The 23,873-nt window shown below is 44.0% G+C and overlaps 2 protein-coding genes, 1 long non-coding RNA gene and 1 pseudogene across 5 annotated transcripts in view; 2 read left to right on the top strand and 2 right to left on the bottom strand.

Moving 5' to 3' along the window:
• Positions 1 to 679: 679 nt before the first annotated feature.
• SNRPB (small nuclear ribonucleoprotein polypeptides B and B1) lies at positions 680 to 8,981 on the bottom strand. 2 transcript variants are annotated; one of them, XM_037812269.1, is made up of 7 exons: positions 8,825 to 8,981; positions 6,332 to 6,483; positions 4,495 to 4,606; positions 2,837 to 2,989; positions 2,184 to 2,322; positions 1,737 to 1,862; positions 680 to 839 (listed from the first exon to the last, which is right to left on the bottom strand). In XM_037812269.1, exons 1-7 carry the CDS (start codon positions 8,825 to 8,827, stop codon positions 802 to 804), a joined length of 723 nt encoding a protein of 240 aa, XP_037668197.1. In that variant the 5' UTR covers positions 8,828 to 8,981; the 3' UTR covers positions 680 to 801. The 2 variants fall into 2 exon arrangements, with proteins under 2 accessions (XP_037668197.1, XP_037668198.1); XM_037812270.1 differs by having other exon boundaries at positions 695 to 986.
• A 9-nt stretch (positions 8,982 to 8,990) lies between these two features.
• Positions 8,991 to 9,831, top strand: LOC119516091. Its single transcript, XR_005213189.1, has 2 exons — positions 8,991 to 9,078; positions 9,781 to 9,831. It is a non-coding gene; the product is annotated as an uncharacterized LOC119516091 (long non-coding RNA).
• A 3,980-nt stretch (positions 9,832 to 13,811) lies between these two features.
• ZNF343 (zinc finger protein 343) overlaps positions 13,812 to 23,873 on the bottom strand; it is a 76,912-nt gene continuing 66,850 nt past the window's right edge. For both annotated transcript variants that reach the window (XM_037812012.1, XM_037812011.1), the window contains one exon: positions 13,812 to 13,930. The gene's annotated coding sequence lies outside the window, so the exon portion shown is untranslated. The remainder of the gene's footprint in view (positions 13,931 to 23,873) is intronic.
• LOC119515263 lies at positions 15,156 to 15,520 on the top strand (annotated as a pseudogene).

Genomic DNA, 23,873 nt, shown 5'->3' with positions numbered 1-23,873 from the left:
CACCAGACACTGCTCTTTCCAAAGAGCAGTGACTCCACCTATTTCTTTACCAGGTAGTTCTGAAGTCCTAAATTCTAGAGTACTCTCTGTGGCCACCTCATCAACTGAAGAGACTTACTTATAGGTGGAAATCATGAAGTCCCACAACCTGAAGACTGGGTTAGGTTGTATGTACATGTGTGACTCTGAGAGATGCCTACAAAAATCCTTATATCTACATGTATAATCTTTAAAAAAAAAAAACACAAATGGCAGTATACCATACACTAACCTTGCAGAGTGCTCTGTATGTTATTTATGGATGTGCCATACTTACTGAGCATTTCTCTACTTTTGTGACCATATTTAAAATAAATTCCTTGACGTAAAAATGCTGAGTCAAAATGTGTATGTGTATTATCACTCTGCCTTCCAAAGGGGAGGCACACCCCATACCAACAGTGTATGAGTGTTTATTTCCACCAGTTTGATGTATAATCAAGCTGTTTTATCTCCGCCAATTTGATAGGTGAAAGAAAGTCTGGTGTAGTTCAACTTTGCTTCTCTGCAATGTGTGAGTAAAATATTTTGTAAGGGAAGCAGCTGAGAGGACTAGGGTTAACTGTTCCAAGGCAGCCCTTCTTAAGTACTCAATACATCACAGATTTTCCTAAAAATAAAAACCACAGACACACCTAGGTGCACTTACAATATTGTTTTAAGAGTTTATTATAAACTAGTTTCACAGGCCACAAGGAAATAAAAGGACTATGTACAGCCTTACAGGAAACAGGCAGGGAGCTGAGGAGGGCCAAGATGAGTCTAGGGCCTTGGTGGGCGCATTCCCGGGGGAGGGGGCCCTGTAAGGGAAACCAGACAATCCGGTGAGACTCCGCCAACAACAGCATAACAAACAAACAGGTCTGTGGTAACGTGGCCCTGGGGAATCGGGCCCACGCCTCTGTGGAGCTACTTCCATAACTCTGTGGCCAAGGGTCAAAGAAGGCCTGAAGTAAGAGCAAGAAGTTTAGTCAGTGCCTGATCTGGAAATCCAATCCCCAGCCCTGCCCCAGCCTCCCACAACCCTGCAGTTACCAAGTGATCAGAGGGATATACCTGGAGTCTATGCTAACTGGAGACTTATCTGGGGCTAATGGGTTCCTACGCTTATAAACCCCAAGAATGGGAAACCTGAACTAGACATGGGGGGCACCAAGTTTGGCCATGGGTTATCTTGGAGGCCACAATAGCTTGGTGGAAAGAATACTAGGCTGGGAGTCAGGCAATGAGCTCCCCCGGGTCTGTTTCCTCATCAACAAAATGGAGGGGCTAATCTATGTCAACATTTCTCAAACATTACATAAGAAATAGTAAAGCAAATAAACACAAACATATACCCAGAGCCCACCCTTAATCACTATATACTATCAAACCTAAGGGCATGAGGCAATTTTCTGACTTTTCTTGGGGACCCTCAGAATGCACTAGTCCAGTACCCTGAGGACACTGCACAGGATATTGGAATGCACTCTAGGTGCAGGGCTGCTCTAACTGTTCTAAGAGGGGAAGTAACACCAATTTACGACATGCTTATTCTCTTTCCTTTCTGGACAAAGCTGTTCTCGAAGGGGTTATATCTCCCTAGGCTTAAGGGCTAGAAGTCGGGAGGATACGGTTGAAATCCAATCTTTCCCCCCATTTCCCATCCCAACAAGGCTCTAGAGAAGAAAGCAAAGGTCACCGCTGCAGGCACTTACCCCGCATCCCTGGGGGAGGGGGCCGCATCCCCGGAGGGGGCATGCCCATTGGAGTGCCTCGTCCAGGGGGGATCCCCATTGGGGGGCCCATGGGAGGCCTCATTCCAGGAGGTGGGCCCATCATGCCTACAAGAGAAAAGCCCCAAGAAAGCAGGTCAGCCTCCGTTTTCTCAAGGTAGCAGGAAACATACAAAAGCTGTACAACAAGTTGGGAGAAAAGACGGACCATCCCACCTTCCCAGCCAACTGGGACTTAAGCCAGAGAGCTGAGGCTCCCAATGGCTCCTGTCCAGCTAATTCCACAGTCAGCCAGCCCAGCTGGATCTCAGAGTAATCCTGCTTAATTACACGAACTCATCATCAGTTTCAGTCAAGGTTACATCTCATCATGAATCCAGCTAAGACAACTTATATCAATTAGCACTGATCTCCTTATGGGCTCCTCACCTGGAGGGGGTGCTCCTCGGCCCATAGGTGGGGGAGGACCCCCACGACCAGGTGGGTACTGGGTTGGAGCCCCTGCAATACTGGCTGTGGCAGCAGCTGCAGCAGCTGCAACAGTGCCTCTTCCTTGTGGGGTCATCACCTAAAAGGATATAGGAGGGGAGAGGGTTAGGTAGAATGGCATAGCACAATGAGCCTATCCTTCCCCAATGTGGTTTTTTTTTTTTTTAAAAAAAAAAAAAAAAGGCAATTACCACCTCCCAAGTTATACAGCTTCAAATTTCCTATCCAAAACCATCTGCAAGGAAAATCAAGCTTATATGCCCAATTCCCATGTTCTAGGCCTGAGTTAAGGATGCCCAGTTCAACTTAGAGACGGCACTTGCATTTTCAAATATGATTCACCAGAGGTTGCAAGAGTGTATTTCAGATGTTACTATGGAAACATTTTGCTTGAATACCACTGGCTAAAGCACCTCTTTAATAGCATCAATATATTCTACAATGCCCAAGTTCCCCTCTTTGTTTGATCCTAGGGCCACAAACAAAGCACAGAGAGGCAATAGTAGCCTAACAATCACAGATTGGTCATTCTGGGCTCCCTTTATCCTCTATTTTAGCCACCAGAAGCTGGCGCCCTTCCCCCAACTCCTCACCTGTTGGGATGGCCCACCAACCCCACGGACTGGGCCTGCAAGTCCTGCAGGAGCCTGGGGCATGGGAACACCAGCTGGAATACCTCTGCCAGCTGCCCTGCCAATCCCTGGGCCTCCAGCAGCTCCAGCAAGTGGCACTCGGGCAATGCCGGTCTGAAAAATAAAGAAACAGGCTAAGATGCTCAGTGGCCTAAAGAACAGAAGTATACTTTGGAAATATCATTGCCAAGGGAGCCCCTCAGATTTACAGACATCAAAACAGCACACAGCGGTGGGTAACATTTATGAACTAACACTATTCCTCCTCTATTCAAAATTATGTGCCTAGCTATCATCCGAGAAGCAGGGCAGAAGTACCTGAGAGTTAGTCTAGAGAAACGTGCCACAACTCAGCCATCTATATGGACTCCTGTGAAAATTAAACCTACAACAAAGGGTCAGGGCTCCATTCAGAAAGGTGAGGTGGATTAAGAACACTTTGTCTGGCATCAGAGACCTAAGATCCAGTTTCATCTCTGATTCTCACTTGCTGGGTGCCATGGGCAAGTAATACCAAGACTGTGGCATTCAGTTTCTTTATCCACAAATGATAACGTTATGGTAAAACTTGTCATGGTCATGAAGGTTTACACTGGGCTCTAAGAGTAGCAACTCGACTGCAAATAGGTACCAAGAGTTTTATGTGTATACACGTGGAACCAAAAAACGTCTCTTACAGACATTGCTAATTGGAAAAAACTGCAGTGTGAGAATCATAAAGGAAATGGCTAGGATAAACTGCCGTGTACTCAGTTGACAGAAAATCTTTAAGTCATTAACATGATCTTTAAAAATTATACAGCAAATGGAAAAATGTTTAAAATGTTAAGTGAAAAAGGAGAACAAAATATTATACATTTTATATTTGTTAAATACATTAAACAGCCATATATATGTGGATAAAAATTAAAAGTTACAATAAGATAATTATTCTTTTGATTAGAAATGTTTAAAAATGAGTAAGGGAAAACAAATTCAGCTAGATTCTCTAGAGGCTGATCTATTTCTAAATGTAGCATGGTTTAAGAAATCTAGATTTCCTAGAATCAAATTCCAGCTTTACCCCTTACTAGCTGTGAAACCATAGGCAATCTACTAAGCCAGTTTGTTTCAACTATAAAATGGGAATAATTTATCTCAAAGACTATTATAAAGATTAAATAAAATGTTGAAGAGCTTGGCAATGCCCTGCACACAGATGTGCAATAAATATTAGCTATTATTCTATAAGTGTACAAAACAAAATATATATGAATTCTATTTTGATTGAAGTTTGACTTAAGGTCCAGTTAGACTTTGCCATCACCTAAGAACTGACCCAAATGGCCTTAGGCACCTCCTCTGCTGACTCACCATGTATGTCAACTGAGGAAGCAGGACGGTAGAAAGGGGGCTTTAAAGTTAGAAATATATGAATTCTAATTTCCTATCACCACTCTTACTTGCAAGGTAAGCTCTTAGATCCCATTTCTTATCTGTAAAAAAGGGGGCAAAACCCTCACTCCAGAGGGTGTCTGTGAGGACTGTGAAGACATGCGGATCACAGCACAGAGCCTGGCTCATGACAGGTCCTTCTGCAGGGCTTCCTGGCCTTTTCTCGGCACCCCACACTGACTTACATCTTTGGGAGGAGGCCCCTCTACCGTCATTGAGACCAGGTTCTCCCCTCGCAGTAGCACCAGGCCAAGGACACGCTTCTCTTCCCTTTCTGCTTGTTTTGAGTTCTTTGGCCTAAAGACAGGTTTCGAAGAAACAAACAACAAAAAATTAGAGAGAGGGTTAAGTTCAGGTTCACCTGCCTAGGGGCCCCCAAGATTTGCTTTACACTGTACCTCCTAACAAATGGCACATAAGCTTTCCCACGCAACAGCCAGTTTCCTACCATGCCAAAGGACGCACACACCAAGAGATAGGACAAGAGTCAGGAAAGCTCAGCCCTGGCTCAAATGTTATCCTATAGCAACTGGGAAGGTCTCTCTCTCCCTCAGTGAAGTCCTCTTTGCTATTAACCCATTTCCTCCCTTCAGCTTAAGGCCTCGCCAACATCAGGGGGGCAGCCTAAACAATTCCCCCAGTCAACTGAATCCCACCCACCCACTTCAATGAGGTATCCTTTTAGTACCAATGCAACCCCACAGGCCTATAATTCTGTACCTCACCTCACGTCACAATAGAAACCATAAAGGAAAAGGCAAGAGTTCATTAGATAAAAATTATAAATCTGTTCCTCAAAAGCACAAGCAAAAACAGCAATTTCTGAACAACAACCAGAAAAGGATGAACAGAATATAAATGTAAACTGGGATAAAAACTGCAACAGGATAGGCAAAAAAAGAACAAAACAAAACAAAACAAACACCCAATAACCTAAAAATAAAAGGAAGCCAAAACACCCTGATTATAGAATGATTATAAATTAAATTAATGATGGTTTTCTCTGGGTGGGCAATTTTTCCTTTTCCTTTTTGGCTTATCCATATTTTTTTATTTTTTATAGCAAGCATGTCATGCTATTTCTCTGAGGGGGAAATGTAAATCTTTTTCTCCTACACTTTTCTGTATTTTTAAAAAATATTTTCTAATAAACTTTTATTATTAGAATAAAATTAATTTACTTAAAAAAACAGAAAGGAACCATTTGGATAGCTCTACACTAATCTGCTGGCCCCAACGGTGTCTGGAACAGCAAGAGTCCCTACCAGTTTTTGTCCTGCACTTCTTGGCCTCATGTCCCAAAAGAAAATAACAGCTCCAAAGGGAATTCACAGGCAGGTGACAACATAATCTGGACACTGCACACAACAGGAGAGCTGGGAAATCAGGGAAGTCACATCATCTCAGGGCCCCTAGATGCCTTGCATGTAAAATAGGATGGAAAGCTAGATCAAATCCTTTCATGGGCCTGAAGCTTAAGATAAGTGAGTCTTAAAGCAAGGGAGTCATCCAGTAAGTGATGAAATTGTAGGGAAAACATCTCCACCTGTTGCTAAAATGTCAACAATAATCACTGGTCCCAAACCCACATGGGAAGCTGAGCACTTACCCTGAAGAGGGTCAGAGGCTTCTTAAAGCAGTTTCAGACCAGGCTGCATTGGGAGAGCCCTTTAGGCTACAGCTTTACAAATAGGCAATGAGGCCAGAAAATCAAGCTCTCCCCCCTTACACACCTGTAGGGAGAACATGAGAGCCCTTTACCCCAGTACCCAGGGGCACAAAAGTCAGAGAAACAAAAAGCCTAGCAGCCCTCCTCACAACTTATACTTTGCTAAAACCAAACCTCAAGGATTGCTGGGCACTAAAGGAGATTTCTTAGTGTTCAATGTCCCCATTTAGTCTGCCCTCTACAACGGGAGAGCAGGAAGAGAGGAACCGGCAAGTTACATCACCGCCTGTCACTTGGCCCGCCCACCCAATGCCCTCCCCCTCAACCTTCCCCCCCCAAAGCCCTCTCCTTACTTGATCTTCCTGAACTCATCACAATCACAGAGGATCAAGTTCATATGCTTGTCAAAAGCCTTAAAGGTGCCAATGAAGATGCGGCCATCTTGTAGGATGCATCTCATCCTGTAGTCAATGTGCTGCAGCATCTTGCTGCTCTTGCCCACAGTCTGCAAAGAGAAATCAGCAGGGATGAGACTCAAGCTCTTTTCCACCCACTCAACCCTGATCCTTCCTACACTTGGGCCAGGCCTTCTTTTCCATGCACCAATTTTTTCCAATAGTATCAGATCTGCCTGCCACCCATAGCCCCTTCCCTCAACTCTCCCATGTTACCCTGTTTTGAGCCCTGACCTCCGCCCACTGCTCTGCTATTCTCCCCTCCCTTAAAATCAGTCTTTCTCATATTGCAATGGACTTTGCCTATGTTGTGTCATAATTTCAGAGGTGAAAGTGTAGGGTGTCCCCAAACCAATCAAATCCACTCATATTGGAGATTAACCATCTGCCACTGAGCAGATTTTAGGTGTGACTTCAAATGCTATGAACACCCACATTCCATCAAAAAGACAGGGTAAAGGAAGAGCTGGAACACGATTGGCACTAAGAAGGCTGAAATCCAATCAACAAGAAGCTTGTTATCAGTCAGGAGTTGATCAGCTTGGAGGTGAGGAGCATGAAATCGCCAAATCAAGAATTTGTTAGTGTGTTCCCTAGACTGCCTTTGAGAGAAAGAAATTTTCTGGTGGCCAGGGTGCTAATCTATTTGAGCACATAATAGCCTTCAAGAATATATAACTTGCTACATTTATTTCTAAATTAACCCAACAAATTTCTGCTTTATAATCTGGCTTCCAACGTAGCTTTGCTAAAATAGAACCACTACACTGACACCTCAGAATGAACTGTCAGGTGCCCTTGGCAGTTACATTTCTCTCTAGAAACAAATGAACTGGCATTTAATCTATGTATCACTCTCCCATCAGTCTGACTGATGTGGGCAAGTCTGAAGTCATCCAATTTATTGAGTGTCTTCTGTGTACTGGGCACTGTACTTGCTGTTCATCTCTGAGCTCAGACGAGGACAAGGTCCTTAATAAACCTGGACTCCACCAAGGCACCACTTGCCATCCTGAAGACCCCTGGTTATGCAGTTCATGGTCTTAGATAACTATTCCAATTGGTTCTAACCACAAGGATCTGAACCTTGATGGCAACATCCACCTGCCTTGTAATAGCTCTTAATGGGTATTCACTGTGCAACAGATGCTGTGGTAAGCACTGTATATCTATTGTCTTATTTGATCCTCAAATTGGCCCCATTATTGTTTCTATTTGACACATGAAGCCAGAGGTTAGGAAAGGTTAAGTAACTTGCCTTGTCTCACACCGGGACGCTGCCTTGGCACCCAGTCAGCCTGAATCCAGTGATTTAGCCAATTCTCCAAACAGTATCCTATCAGGTTTCCCTGCTTCCAGTCTCACCCAATACAAAACAGCCAAAGTAATCTTTCTAAACACAAGTTCTGGGTATTTTGCCAGTTAAAATCCTTCAATAGCATGCCCCATCACCAACAAGATAAAGTAGCACACAAAGCCTTTAATAACCAGGCTCCTATGGAGTCCTGCAGTCTCATCTTCTACCTCTCCCTCCCTTTTCCCCTCCAGTAACTTTCAACCGTGGTACCCCACATGCCTCTGCTCTTGCAATTCTCTGAGTCTATAATATTCCCTCCCATCATTTGCTGAAAAAATTCCCGACAAACCTTTTAGGACTCTGCTCAGGAATCATGCATTCCAGGAAGCATTCTTACCCTTCTTACCAAGCTCCCCCCGGCCTCAACCCGCGCCATAACGCTGAGTTACATAGCATTATGATTATTTTCCGAGTCCACAAGGAGAAGTGAACTCAGGAATGGAAAGAAACATTTCAATCTGTAGCCCCAGAACCTGAGAAGTCAGACAAATTCAATACATATATGCTGAACAAATGAGTTGAACTCCTCCTCCAAACAATCTCATTCACCCTTCCGTTCCCTCCTCCCCATCCACTACTCTCGGACCACAAACCTCCCCCAGAACCCCCACATCCCTCGGCAACTCCGTCTTGGCCCCTCACCCTCTTTCACAAGCCTGAGCATTTTCCGAAGTCCCACCCACCCCCCCGGCCTTCCTTCGGCTCCTGGTGCCTGCGCCGAAACCCGAGACACACATTTATGCAGCAAGTTTACTTAGTGCCTACCGAGTCCCAGGCACTGTCGCTATAGCGGTTTCGGGAGGCGCGGTTGCACCCTCGCCCCTCGCCCCACTCTCCTTTCCCGGGTTCCAGCTTCCCCCTCCCCACCACGACGAACGGTCCGCTCCAGGCCTCCCCTACCCGGTCCCAGCGACCGCGGTTCGGGCCTTCACTGCCATTAGCGGCTTCAACCCCAGCTTCCTCCCCCGGAGCAACCGCGGCCCTCACTCCTAAACAGACTCGGAGACTCGCGCCGCCTGCCCGCGCCCCCTCACCATGGTGGCGGTTCCAGATGGCTCCGATTCCCGCCGGATTAGTCTCGACAGAGGCCTACACTCCCGCCAGCGACCCGATTCCCGCCGCCACTACCGGAAATGCGGCCGTCAGAAAACTGCTGTCGGGTAGAAAGCTACTTCCGGTCCCGCGCCGGGCGGTTGAGTTCCGGCTAAGGCGGTGCGCTTGTGGGCTCCCTGTGGAGGCGGGGTTTCAAGTTTTGGACTTCTCTGATAGCTTCCGACGCGTTCCTTGTGTACGTTCGTATAAGACCTGCCTTCTCCATCTCTCTACATAATTGACTCTCCCCGCCTCTCCCCACCTCCAAACACACTTTGCTATTCCGTGAACTTGCTTGACGTTCTCCTGCCTTTGCATCTGCCGTTGCCTCTGGCCGAGATGCTCGTCCCCAGACCTGGACAATAGCGCATGCCCAAACACCCTTCAAGCCTTAAGCTCAACATTTTGTCAGTAAGGACTTCGCTGTCCATCCTGTTTAAAAATGCAAACTTTCCACCCACCCATCCCAGATTCATTTTTTTCCTTAGCATTTATTGCCATCTAACATCTATATATTTTTATTACTTGGTATACTCTCCCCCACTAGAATGTAAGCTCCATGAGGGTAGGGGTTTTTCTTTGTGTATTGTTCCCTGTTGCAGTGCCTAGAACACTCCTTAGCACAAAATCAGGTCTCAATAAACGTGTGTTGAAGGAATGAATGACTGAGGACTTTGAAATGTATTCCTCTAACCCTCGTCTCTTCATTGGGTACTGAGGATTCCCAGATCTAAGATACCCTTGGAATTACTGGTAAACCACTGCCCCTTCTTGGTCTTGTATATCCAGCCTCTTGTTCGACATGTATGTCTAATATGTATTTTGTCTAATATGTATATCAAGTTTAACATTTTGAAAGCTGAATTCTTAATTCTATCCTCTCTTCTTTCACCACCAGTGTTTCCCATCTCACAAGGGGCAACATCACCATTCACACAGTTGCTCACGTTAAAAAAACAAAAAACCAAAATGACAAACTTGGAAGCATCTTTGGTCCCTCTCCTTCTTTCCCATCTCATAATCAATCCATCAGCAAATCCTGTGAAAACATGTCTTCAAAATGTTTTGCATCTGGCTGTTCTCACCCACTCCACCACTACCACTGCAGTCCTAGCCATTATCATCTCTCTCAGATCATTGAATCAGCCCCTTACTGGTCTCTCTGCTCTCACACTTGCTTTCGCGGCAGCTTCGGGGATCCTTCTATGGTGTACTGGGATTATATTAGATGATGTCATTGCCCTGCTCTCCACTTCTCAATGACTTGCCAGTACTCGTGGAATAAAATCCTGCCCTGTGTGCTCTGAGTGCTGCCTCTCTCTCCACCCTCATCTCCTTCCACTCTCCCCTCATTCATCATGCTCCAGCCACACTGGTCTCCTTGCTGTTCCTAAAACCCAGTGAAGAAAGCTTCCACCTCAGGGCTTTTGCCCTCCCCCTCCCCACTCAGATACTCATATTGCTGGTTCCTCACTTCATTCAGGTCTCTGCTCACACCTCCTTGAGAGGCTTTCCCTACCTTTTCCCTTACCCTGCTTTTTTTTTTCCTTATATCACTTACATTCTCATGTTACTTTACATACTTATTTATTTGGTTTATGGCCTGTCTTTCTCACTAGAACATAAGCTCCCTGAGAACAGAGACTTTATATCTCAGTAACATTGCCTGGCCTTGGTAGATGCTAAGTAAATATTTTTGAATGCATGCATGGATGATGCGTTAGAAGGCAGGGTAATTTGGGGGCAAGAGAATAGCTAAAGAGCCAGAAGGTTCTAGATTCCAGATCTGACTCTGCCACCTACTGGCTGTGAAACCTTGTTGCCTATTGCTGAATAGCAACCCCTCCTCTCCCCCCTTCCCAAACTAGTGGCTTAAAACAAAATTATTTCTTATGATTCTGTGAGTTGAATGGATAAGTCTTCTGTTTGGTTTCACCTGGGGACACTCATGTGGCTATTTGGCAGACTGACTGGGGCTGGATAACCCTAGTTGCCTCAGCCTCGTCTGCTGGTTGGTGCTATCAGCTGAGCTTCTCTCTCCAGGTGGCCTCTTGCTCTCCAGCAGTGGGCCAGGCCAGGCTTCCTCACTTGATGGTCTCAGCAACAGGCAACAAGGTTTCACAGGGCAGCAAGAGAGCAAGAGCAGAAGCCTGCAAGGCCTCATGAGGCCTAGCCTCAGAAATTGTACAGCATCTGCCACATCTATTGGTAAAGCAGATTCCAAAGCCAGACCAGTTACAATGGAAAAATACTCCAGTTTTTGATGAGAAGAGCAGCAGAGAGCATCTGGGATGGGAGGAAATGGTACTGCCATCTTTGCAAGCCAAAAAGAAATTTAAAATAACTCTAAAACCTTGCACACTCACACTGTAATGTAAGATGTGGGATTTGAGTTGAGATTCGCATGACTCCAGGTTATTCTGGCTGGCCTGCTTGAAGGTTTGACAGTAATTCCCAAGGGGTAGAGGGGAGATACAGACAGGTCTTAGGTGGGCATATTCAAGCTATGGAGTGGGTCTAGTATTTGGTTTTAAAAGGCACATGATGTATCTCTTTGAGTGGTAGAAAAATAGCTGACAGTTTCAGCTAACCTTAGATCTGGGAATTCTCAGAACCCAAAGCTGGTGTGAATTTATGTATCAACTTCCTTGTGGGAAAAACAAAGAGACTGAGAAACAATGTGAATAAAAACAATGTGATATAACATGAATTTATATCTATTGGCTCATTTTGAATTTCATTTTCAAAGCAATCATATGAACTGGTATGATATTAAAAATGTGTGATCACCACATGGCAGGATTACCAATCAGTGAGATGCTGGTTAGAAACTGCCAGGCTGGCTGCCTTTAGGCATGCTGGCGAATATCTCCTTTGCTTGTGAACTAGAGAAGAGGAGTTTTAGTCTCCTACTTTTGCTGCTATGGTATCTGAAATTATTGGGCTTACGAGACTGTTCCCAATATCATTTAGCTAATTAAGAAGCATGTTAATGAAGCCACACCTTGTGACATCGTGTCAGGCACCTCTTTTCAATCTGTGATACTTTTGCATATGTTGAAATTAAAATTTCTCTTAACTGGTAAGCCATGCTGTTAATTCAAGTTTCTAACCCTGGAGCTGGTAATTATTTCCGTTTTATTAACATTCTTCTCTGAATAATCACTCGATATTATTATATCATATCTAAAGTTTCTAACACATAGTAGGCAACTCCAACTCTTAATTATCTTAGGCTCAAGTAGATAAATTCACAACCACGAAAGGCTACATTTGGTACCAGCTTCAGTTAGAAATCTCCAGGTACTGGGGACACAGCGTCAGGCTGCGTCTTCAGTGGGAGTCCTCGCAGCAGTCCAGAGGTTAGTCTCCACAACCCCCACCCTGCCTTGTGACAGCTCAGATGCGAGGGAAGAAGCCCTATGGATGGAGGTGGGAGCCACCCTGGCTTAGAAGCCTCCTGTAGTCAACGGCTTGTAACAGCCCCAGGACCAGGTCCTTTCCAGGTCCCAGCTGGCTAGTGCTGGTTACCACGTACTCCATGCTCCTGGAAACCCAAAGCGATGGCTTCCTGCCAGGCAGGTACAGTTCCTCCACAGTCCTCTGTCCAGATGCAGTTTGCCAGTCATCTTTACAATAAGCAAGGTTACCTGTCAACCCAACTGACTTGCCACCTTTTTCAGGTTTCCAGGGAGGTAGAGCTAGGAGAAGGAGGACTTTTTTTTTAATCTTTTACTGATATATGCAATAAAAATAAAAATGATCAAAGGAAGTTCTTCCTGAAGAGATATTTTCCTCTGACAGAGCGAGAACAATATCCAAAAAATGTATATACAGTGTGGTAGACAATGCTGGTTGCCTACTTTGTTTTCCTTCTTCCCTGCTTCCTTATTAATGGAATCCCAATTTTGTTTGGGGCTACCATGTGGCCAGGTTAACAATAATTGCTTCTTCAGACTCTTTTGCAGCTGGGGTTAGCCATGAGACAGTTATAGTCAGTGAGATGAAGGCAGAAGTCCCAGGGCTGAGGAATCTCTTTACTCCACACACACAGAAAATGCAAAGTCCCCTCTTTCTGCTTCAGGTATGAGAGTGATGCCCGGAAGAAGGGTAGGTAGCCATCTTGTCATGATGAGGGTGAAAGCCGTGTGCTAAGGATGGCTGAGTGGGTCAAGACAGGATAATTGGGACCTTAATAACATCCTGGCTTAGATTTGTTTAATCCACTATTTGTTGATTTTTTTCTGATACTTGTACTCAAACATAACCCTTATAACTAGTATCATTCTAGTTATTTCTGTACCCCCATAAGAAAAAACCTTTACATACATAATGTATGTAAATGCACAAGAAAATATAACAATGGTTACTGTTAAATGATAATAATGTTTACCTACCAGTGGCAGTATATTTGGAGTGGTTTACTCTATGCCTTTGCATTATTTAAATTTTTTTCCAATGCAAATGCATTCATGTAATAGGTGTGTAATTTTTAAAAGTTAACTGAGAACTAAATTAAGATCACTGAAATATTATTAAAAGGCCTCCAAGTGTGAAACAAGGATCGGGCAGGTGAAAAGACCAATACGCCAGGATACACGTCCTGATGGAAAGAGACTTACTAAATAAAATGACTTAGGTGAAGTTTCTTGGAAAACAGACTCAGAAACAGAGATACATGTGCAGAAGTTTTATTGGGCAATGCCGTTTGGATAACATCTGTGAGAAAGAGGGCGGCAGGATTAGAGAGCACAGGAAGTTGAACTGCGTTGCAAATGCTAACCGAGGCTTCAGCCAGTCCCCAGAGGGTGCTCTGGTGCTAGCATGGCCCTTCAAAGCTGTCCTGAGTTGAGGCAGTGGGCTACGCCACGTTCCCCACACAAGTCCAGTCACTGGGTTTGGGCTGCTACAGAAGGGGCTCCCTTGGGCCAGGGCAATTCTTGGAGAGGACTCAGTAGCCAGCATTCCCAGCAGCTGGGAGAATAAGTGCTTCGGTCCTGAAGAGGGTTCTGAGTGGCACACCACAGCATCCACGATAAAAAATAACCCTGTGAGTTTATAAAGATACCAGTCATGAGAACTGGGTGTATGTAAAATTCTGGTCTGATTTGTGAGAAAGCAATAGTTAGTAGCCAGCCCAGATCCATCTCTACAAAAGCCTAGAATCAATATTTCCCTTTTTCTGTGAATGAGGGAAGGATCAGGGCAGACACCATCAACAGCTCTTTCTCCCAAATAGTTGATGGAACTTCCATATATATGAAAAAATACCTATTTGTGTTTAGAGGAAACTTTCTGTCTGGAGACCCCTGAATGGATCTCTCTACCTTCTTCCTTGTTCATTCTCCTTCATCCTCGACTGGCCTTCTTGCTGTTCTTCAACTACTCAACAACATTCCCACCTCAGAGCCTTTGCATTTGCTCTTCACTTTGCCTGGGACATTGACTTTAGGTCTCAACTCCAGTGTTATCTCAGAGGCCTTCCCTTGCTACTTGTTCTAGTTTACTAATGCTGCCAGGATGCAAAACACCAGAAATGGATTGGCTTTTATAAAGGGGGTTTATTTGTTTACACAGTTACAGTCCTAAGGCCATCAAGTGTCCAAGGTAACACATCAACAATCAGGTACCTTCATTGGAGGATGGCCAATGGTGTCCGGAAAACCTCTGTTACCTGGGAAGACACATGGCTGGTGTCTGCTCCAGAGTTCTGGTTTCAAAATGGCTTTCTCCCAGGACATTTCTGTCTAGGCTGCAGTTCCTCAAAAATGTCACTCTTAGTTGCTCTTGGGGCATTTTTCCTCTCTAATCTTCTCTGGAGCAAGAGTCTGCTTTCAACAGCTGTCCTCAAACTGTCTCTCATCTGCAGCTACTCTCTCAACTATTGTGCATTCTTCAAAGTGTCCCTCTTGGCTGTAGCAAGCTTGCTCCTTCTGTTTGAGCTTATATAGTGCTCCAGTAAACTAATAAAGGCCCATGCTGAATGGGCAGGGCCACACATCCATCGAAATTATCCAATGAAAGATTTCACCCACAGTTGAGTGATCACATCTCCACAGAAACATCCAATCAAGTCTCCAACCCGATCAACACCAATACGTTTCCTGCCCACACAGGACTGCATCAAAGATAATGGCGTTTTGGGGGACATAATACAACCAAACCAGCACACCACCTTATCCACAATTGCTCCCCCCACTGCTCCCTATTCTTTTTTTTTTTTTTTAAACAGCTTGAGAGGCTGTAGGCTGCTTGAGCTGGAATGGCCTCATCATGGTGGAAGAGGAGCTGGAGGTGCTGAGGAGGCAGAGGCTGGTGGACCTGAAGGCGAACACAGGGATCCTAGCAATGCAGCACAACAGAAAGCAAGCACAGGGAAGCAGAAATGAGAAACACCACCCTAGCCCAACTTCTGGATCAGTCAGTCTGGGCCAGGTTAAATAATTTAGCACTTTTACCAAAAAAAAACTAAAGCAATAGAGAATTGCCTTATACAGGTGGCAAGATATGGACAACTAAGTTATCAGAACAGGGTTTAATAGAAATCTTTGAAAGTAAGCCAACACACAGAAAAGAAAACAACAGTTTTATTCTATAGAAGAAAAGTAATGGACTATGATGAAGATGATGATGATTGAATTAAAAATGTTTAGAGACTGGAACTTAATGAAACAATTCTCGGACAGACAACACTTTGCTGAAGTTAAGATGTGATTAAATGTTTACTTTGTTTATTGTCTATATGCCTTAAAAAAAAAAAACTCATTTTGCAAAATTAAAAAAAAAGTTTTATGAAGGTGAAATTGGCATACAATAAACTGAACATGTTTAAAATTTTATATTGTGACATATTTATACACCTGTGAAACCATCACAACAATCAAGATAGTGAACATATCCATTACCCCCAAAAGGTCTCCCTGTGCCCCTTGGTAATCCCTCCTTCCCATTTCTCCCTAGGTCTCCCTCAAGCAACCACTCTGTCACTATAGATTAATGTGCATGTTCTAGTTTGCTAATGCTGCCAGAATGCAAAACACCAGAAATGGATTGGTTTTTTAAAAAAGGGGGCTTATTTGGTTACATAGTTACAGTCTTAAGGCCATAAAGTGTCCAAGGTAACACATCAACTATCAAGTACCTTCACTGGAGGGTGATCAATGATGTCCAGAAAACCTCTGTTAGCAGGGAAGGCACATGGCCAGCGTATGCTCCAAGTTCTGGTTTCAAAATGGCTTTCTTCCAGGACGTTCCTCTCTAGACTTCACCTCCTCAAAAATGTCACTCTTAGTTGCTCTTGGGGCATTTGTCCTCACCTAGCTTCTCCGGAGCAAAAGTCTGCTTTCAAAGGCCATCTCCAAAATGTCTCTGTAAGCTGAAGCTCCTCTCTCAGTTCCAGTGTGTTCTTCAAAGTGTCCCTCTAGGCTGTAGCCAGCTTGCTCCTTCTGTCTGAGCTTATGTAGTGCTCCAGTAATTTAATTCGGACCCACCCTGAATGGGAGGGGTCACATCTCCATGGAAATTATCCAAACAAAGGTCTTGTCCACAGTTGATTGAATCACATCTCCATGGAAATACCCAAAGGATTCCAAAATCTAATCTGTCTGCCCACACAAGATTGCATCAACGATAATGGGGCTTTAGGGGGCATAATACATCGAACTGGCACAGTGCGTTTTCTAGAGTTTTATGTAAATGGAATCCTTTCTATGAATGTGTTTTAATTTGTTAAACTGCTCAAAGCAGATACCATAAAATGGATTGACTTTTAACAGTGGGACTTTATTAGCTTACAAGCTTACAAATTCGAGGCAGAGAAAGATGTCCAAATCAAGGCAATGCTTTCTTCCCTAAGACTGGACTGGTTGCCAGCAATCCTTGGCTCCCCTGCCATATGGCAAGGCACATGGCGCCATCTACTGGTCGCTCCCTTCTCTTCCAGGTTTTGTTGCTTTCAGCTTCTTGCTTCCACAGTTCTCTCTCTTTCTCTCTCCCTCTCCCTCTCCCTCTCTCTCTCTCTCAAGGAATCCAGTAAGAGGATTAAGACCCACCCTGCGGCCATGCCTTAAATGAAGTAGCTTTAAGAATGTGGTTTTCTGGGGTACACAGTTCCAAACCACCACAGCATGTAACCTTTTTTGTCTACCCACATACTTGTTGAGATTCATCTACATGATTGTATCAATAGTTCATTCCTTTTTATTGCTGAATAGTATTTCACTGTATGCACATGCCACAATATATTTATCTATTCAACTGCTATTCCTTCTCTGGGAGTCTTGTTCTGTTCTTTTTGTTTTTTATATTTTTTTTGTTGTCTCTAGTGGCTTTTGCCTGGAAAGCAAACTCTGGGAGGAAGTTCACCCCAGAGAGATCTTTCCCAAGTCAGGATTTCCCAGCCAAAACAGGGTCAGGGATGCACAAAGGGGGCAGAGATGACTCCAAAGTGCCCTGGGGAGAGGATCGGGAAGTATGCCAAAAACCTCTCTGAAGACTCCCCAAAGCTAATAGAGTATTTTTTGATGCCCATCAAAGAAGGGAGTAATAAAGGGAAGTCACTGGTCCCCTCACCATGAAGTCAGATTTCCACTGAATTCTTAGTTAACTCTGGTGGGGAGTAAGGGTGGGCTTTCCCCTGGAGGTGAAATAACTGCACAAAAAGTGCAATCATTAAAATTGTACTGTGAGGCATGGCAAGATGGCAGCACAGAGAGGTGTGGAATTTTGTTAGTCCTCTAGAGCAACTAGTAAATAGCCCGGAACAACTAGTTTATAGCCTGGAACAACTGTTGGGGAACATCTGTGATTGGACATGCGTCATACACCATCCTGGAATGGGTGGAATGGCTGTGACTGCAGCACAGAATTGTAAGTAAAGCTCCCCAAACTGTGGAGCTGGCTCCCCTCCCCCACCAGCACTGTAGGCTTAGCTGAAACTCTTCCTTGTGGAAAAAAGAAGCTGGTTGCCTGGAGCGAGGACAAGTGTGCTGGTTTGTATATATTATGTCCCCCAGAAAAAGCCATATTCTTTAATGCAATCTTGTGGGGGCAGATGTATTAGTGTTGATTAGGTTGGAACCCTCTTGATTGAATGTTTCCATGGAAATGTGGCCCCGCTCATTCAGGGTGAGTCTTGATTTAATCACTGGAGTCCTAAAAAAAAACTCTCAAAAGGAAGGACCTCAGAGCAACTGAGAGTGACATTTTGGAGAGGAGCTGCAGCTAAAAGAGACATTTTGGAGAATGCCATTTTGAAACACAACCTTGGAGCAAAGGAAGATGTCAGCCACATGACTTCCCAGCTAACAGAAGTTTTCCAGATGCTATCAGCCATCCCTCAGTGAAGGACCCTATTGTTGATGCCTTACCTTGGACACTTTATGGTCTTAAGACTATAACTTTGTGTGCCAGTTTGGGTATATTATGTCCTCCAAAACTCCATGTTCTTTGATGTAATCTTGTGTGGGCAGACATACTAGTGTTGATTAGCTAGAAATTCTTTGGTTGTTTCCATGGAGATGTGACTCAATCAACTGTGAGTGAAACGTTTGGATAACTACCATGGAGGTCTTACCTGCCCACTCAGGGTGGGTGTTAATTGGATCACTGGGAGTTGTATAAAGGACTTCACAGACAGAGGACCTCAGAGCAACTGAGAGTGACATTTTGGAGGAGCTGCAGCTTACAGAGACATTTTGGAGAACACAACCCAGAAGCAAGCAGATGCCTAGAAAGGAATGTCATAGGAGAAAGCCATTTTGAAACCAGAACTCCAGAGCAGATGACAGTCACATGCCTTCTGAGCTAACAGAGGTTTTCCAGATGCCAATGGCCATCCTTCAGTGAAGGTACCCAAGTGTTGATGCCTTACCTTGGACACTTTATGGTCTTCAAACTGTAACTTTGTAACCAAATAAACCCCCTTTATAAAAGCCAATCCATCTCTAGTGTTTTGCAAATGGCAGCATTAGCAAACCGGAACAAGCAACTCAACCAAACTCTAATTGCGGTTTTAATTAACAAATTTGGACTACTGAATACAAACTACAAGCACAGATATCCCCAGAGCAAACAGGAAAGGAATTTCTGGCTCATCCCACAGAGAGGAGGCAGGGCTGATGGGAAAAAAAAAAAAAAAAAAACATAAATAAATAAAAACAGAGGCCTTTGGAGATGGCTGAGCTCAGAATACTGGAAAATGGCTGTGTCCCAAGAAAAGGGGCACAGAGAACCAGGTACAAAACACTGGTCAACCAGCAAAACTGGGGATTTGGGGACTGGTTCTGAAAAGGGCCTTTTGCTCTTTTTCATTTTTTTATCTTTCATTCTAAGCAGCTCATTAGAGAATGCTTCAGGCATTTTTAATTGTCAGCGATTACCCAGGCAAGAGGGGAGTTAACAGAGTCAGAGAGACAAAGGATGAATTCAAGTGTAGAAGATAACTCCCTGTGCCAGTTTGGATGTAATATGTCCCCCAAAATGCCATGTTCTTTGATGCAACTTGTGGGGGAAGATGTATTAGTGTTGATTACGTTGGAACTTTTTTATTGTTTCCATGGAAATGTGACTAGTAACACCTCTGATTAGGGGGTGACCTGTTGTTGGAATTATTTCCATGGAGGTGTGGCCATTCAGCTTGGGTCTTGATTTAATTACTGAAGCCCTACAAAAGTTCAGAAACAGAAGGACTTCAGAGAAGCTGCAGCTAAGACAGACGTTTTGAAGATGGCTGTTGGAAGCTGATGCTGACATTTTGGAGAACGCCATTTTGAAATGTAACCTGGGAGCAAGCAGACGCCAGCCACATGCCTTCCCAGGTAACAGAGGTTTGCCAGATACCAATGGACTTTCTCCAGTGAAGGTACCCTATTGTTGATGCTTTACCTTGGACACTTTATGGCCTTAAGACTGTAACTCTGTAACCAAATAAACCCCCTTTATAAAAGCCAATCCATTTTCTGGTATTTTGCAAACAGCAGCATTAGCAAACCAGAACACTCACTAAAGGGTGTATCTTCCCTAATAAAGGGGGGTGGAGCCAAGCTCAAGTGGATGCCCTCACTCAGAGAATTCAGACCCCAGGGTCTGAGAAGGGGGAGAACCAGAAACAACTTTGGCTTCTGACACCCAAGCACTGGCCAGGACAGGGTCAACTGAGAATTAACGGATATTGCATCTCTTTACATTTGTGGGGAGCTGCAGGCTGACAAGTGCCACCTGCTGGACAGGAAAGAAAAAGCACCAAGTCTAGAGGCCTCACAGGACAGTCTGAGAACTTGCTCCTCAAGGAAACTTGATACTGATTACATGTTCCTCCTGAGACCTGGCCCATATGGTATGGGGGAAAACCACTTGGGGTAATCAAGGAAACCAGATGCCTAGACAACAAAACATTATGAGTCACATTAGGAAAAAGCAAGATATGGCCCAGTCAAAGGAACAAGACATCGGAGGAACATAAGGAAGAACTCAAAAGTCTGAAAAAATTGGCAGAACTTATGGGAATGAAAGACACAATACAAGAGATGAAAAACACAATGGAGACATACAACAGCAGATTTGAAGGGACATAAGAAAAGATTCATGAACTGGAGGACAAAACATCTGAAATCCTACACATGAAAGAACAGATACGGAAAAGAATGGAAAAATATGAGCAGCATCTCAGGAAACTGAATGACAACAGGAAGCACATGAATTTATGTATCATAGGTGTCCCAGAAGGAGAAGGGAAAGGGGGCAGAAACAACAATGGAGGAAATAATCACTGAAAATTTCCCATATCTTATGAAAGTTATAAAATTACAGATCCAAGAAGCACAGCGTACCCCAAACAGAATAGATCCAAGTAGACCAAGACACTCACTAATCAGATTATCAAACGTCAAAGACAAAGAGAATTCTGAAAGCAGCAAGAGAAAAGTAATCCATCACATACAAGGCAAGCTCAATAAGACAATGTGCAGATTTCTCAGTAGAAACCAAGGAGGCAAGAAGGCAGTGGTATGATATATTTAAGATACTGAAAGAGAAAAACTGCCAACCAAGAATTCTGTATCAGGCAAAATTGTCCTTCAAAAATGAGGGAGAGGAGGAGAAACTAAGATGGCGGCTAGGTGAGACAGGGCAAAAAAACACCTCCGTGAAAAACACTAGATAAAAACCAGAAAGTGACCCAGAATACCAGTTACAGCGATGAGCCAGCTGGATGAGTTCTGCTAGTTCCACAGGGGCCATATAGTTGGTGAAACTGGGAATCTGCATTCTGAAACAAGTGAGTAAGCTGGCTGGAAGACCTGCAGCCATGCGGTGTTGTGGGGAAGTCAGGGCTTGGCATTTGGAGACTGACTGGCTCTTTTTAAAAAAAAAAAAAAACAGGGAAAAACCCAGGAGCAGCTGCAGTTGCGGGAGTGGGAACCACACAGTAAAAGACAGAAAGAGGGGGCTGGGCCGGCCTCTCAGTGTCTGGCCTGGAGGATAGTCTGCTGCAGATACCCTCGGGGCCGGGGAATGGAGGGGAGAGCCGGAAGCTGAAAGAAACCCCACGACTCGCAGCTGGCTCCCCAGAGGCCTGGATGAACTCCTGCCCGGGGCCGTGCCCACAGCCCAGAGCCCCACCAGTTGTCCCGGAGCTGGGAAGGAGGAACTGTGTGAGGGGGGGTGTTGAGACACCCCATTCGGCCATCTTTGCTACAGGTTGAGAGCACCGCTGCACAGCCCAGCGGCCCAGGGCTTCCCTTGAGGGACGGCGCGCACTGGTGACGTAGCACGGCATTCCCTCAGCTGAGCTCCTGGAGGATCAAGGCTGAGAGGGGGGACCCACTCGGAGAACCCAGGGACGCTACGCCAAGTTCGGTGGTTTGTGGGACAGCAAGAGAAAGGGTCTGGGGCTGAACTGAAATGAAGGCTTAGACTCTTGCGGTGGCCTTGAATCTCTGGGAACCTGGGGGATTTGAATATTAAAGCTGCCTTTCCTTCCCTGGCCACCCGTACACATGCCCCACATTCAGGGCGGACAGCTCCAGCAACACACCCAAACTGAGTTCTCCAACTGAACCCCACAAGAATCATTTCCCCACACACTGCGGGAACAAGGTTGAGAACTGACTTGAGGGGTATAGGTGATTCGCAGACGCCATCTGCTGGTTAGTTAGAGAAAGTGTACATCACCAAACTGTGTTTCTGAAAAATTAGATTGATATCCTTTTGTTTTTACAACTTGAAAGAACCCTATCAAGCAAAACAAATGCCAAGAGGCCAAAAACAACAGAAAATCTTAATGCATATGATAAAACCAGACGATATGGAGAATCCAACTCCAAACACACAAATCAAGATATCGGAAGAGACTCAGTACTTGGCAGAATTAATCAAAGAACTACAACTGAGGAAAGAAAACATGGCAAAGGATTTAAAGGACATCAAGAAGACCATGGCCCAGGACATAAGCGACATAAAGAAAACCCTTAAAGAGCATAAAGAAGACATTGCAAGAGTAAATAAAAAAAAAACAGAAGATCTTATGGAAGTAAAAGAAACTGTTGGCCAAATTAAAAAGACTCTGGATATTCACAATACAAGATTAGAGGAAGTGGAACAACGTCTCAGTGTCCTAGAAGTCCACAGAACAGAAAATGAAAGAACAAAAGAAAGAATGGAGAAAAAAATCAAAAAAATCGAAATGGATCTCAGGGATACGACAGATAAAATAAAACGTCCAAACTTAAGACTCATTGGTGTCCCAGAAGGGGAAGAGAAGGGTAAAGGTCTAGAAAGAGTATTCAAAGAAATTGTTGGGGAAAACTTCCCCAACCTTCTACACAATATAAATATACAAAGCATAAATGCCCAGCAAACTCCAAATAGAATAAATCCAAATAAACCCACTCCAACACATATTCTGATCAGACTGTCAAATACTGAAGAGAAGGAGCAAGTTCTGAAAGCAGCAAGAGAAAAGCAATTCACCACATACAAAGGAAACAACATAAGACTAAGTTGTGACTACTCAGCAGCCACCATGGAGCCAAGAAGGCAGTGGTATGACATATTTAAAATTCTGAGAGGGAAAAATTTCCAACCAAGAATACTTTATCCAGCAAAACTCTCCTTCAAATTTGAGGGAGAGCTTAAATTTTTCACAAACAAACAAATGCTGAGATACTTTGCCAATAAAAGACCCGCCCTACTTCAGATTCTAAAGGGAGCCCTACCAACAGAGAAACAAAGAAAGGAGAAAGAGATATAGAGAATTTTAACCAACATATATAGTACCTTACATCCCAAATCACCAGGACCCTTATTTTTCTCTAGGGATCATGGATCTTTCTCCCGAAGGGACCATAAGCTGGGACATAAAACAAGCCTCAATAAATTAAAAAAAAAAAAAATTTGAAAATTCTCAAAGCACATTCTCCAAACACAATGGAATACAAATAGAAGTCAATAATTTTTGAACTGTAACTCCACTATTTACTTCCTACAGGATATAAATTACACAAACTCTAATGACAAATCAGTGGTTTTGAACTCAACGTAAAATATGTAATTTTAGACAACTATATAAAGGTGGGGGAATGGAGGAGTATAGGAACATAGTTTATGTGTCCTATTGAAATGAAGGTGGTATCAAAGAAAAACAAGACTGTTATGAATTTAAGAGGTTAATTTTAAGCCCCACAGTAACACAAAGAAATTATTAGAGAATATAACCATAGAGATGAAAAGTAGAGTATGGGTTAAGAGAAATGGGGGAAGGGGCAATGGGGAGTTAAGCAATGAGTGTAGGATTGCTGTTTGAGGTGAAGGGAAATTTCTAGTAATGGATGGTGGGAAAGAGCATTACAACATTCTAAATGTGATTAATCCCACTAATGGAAGGCTAGGGAGGGGGTGGAATGGGAAGATTTAGGCTGTATCTATGTTTCCACAATTGGAAAAAAAAAAGTCTAAATAGACGACAATTGAATGCCAAGGATGAAACTGGATGGG

Source organism: Choloepus didactylus, chromosome 19 (genome assembly GCF_015220235.1).
Source record: "Choloepus didactylus isolate mChoDid1 chromosome 19, mChoDid1.pri, whole genome shotgun sequence".
Taxonomy (NCBI): Eukaryota; Metazoa; Chordata; class Mammalia; order Pilosa; family Megalonychidae; genus Choloepus; species Choloepus didactylus.
This window is presented reverse-complemented; position numbering and strand designations above follow the sequence as displayed.

Coding starts and splice junctions, on each gene's coding strand:
- SNRPB (XM_037812269.1), bottom strand. Junction 4,607..6,331: donor GATGAGTTCAGGAAGATCAA/GTAAGGAGAGGG, acceptor ACCTGTCTTTAG/GCCAAAGAACTCAAAACAAG. Junction 2,990..4,494: donor AGGGGCCTCCTCCCAAAGAT/GTAAGTCAGTGT, acceptor TTTATTTTTCAG/ACCGGCATTGCCCGAGTGCC.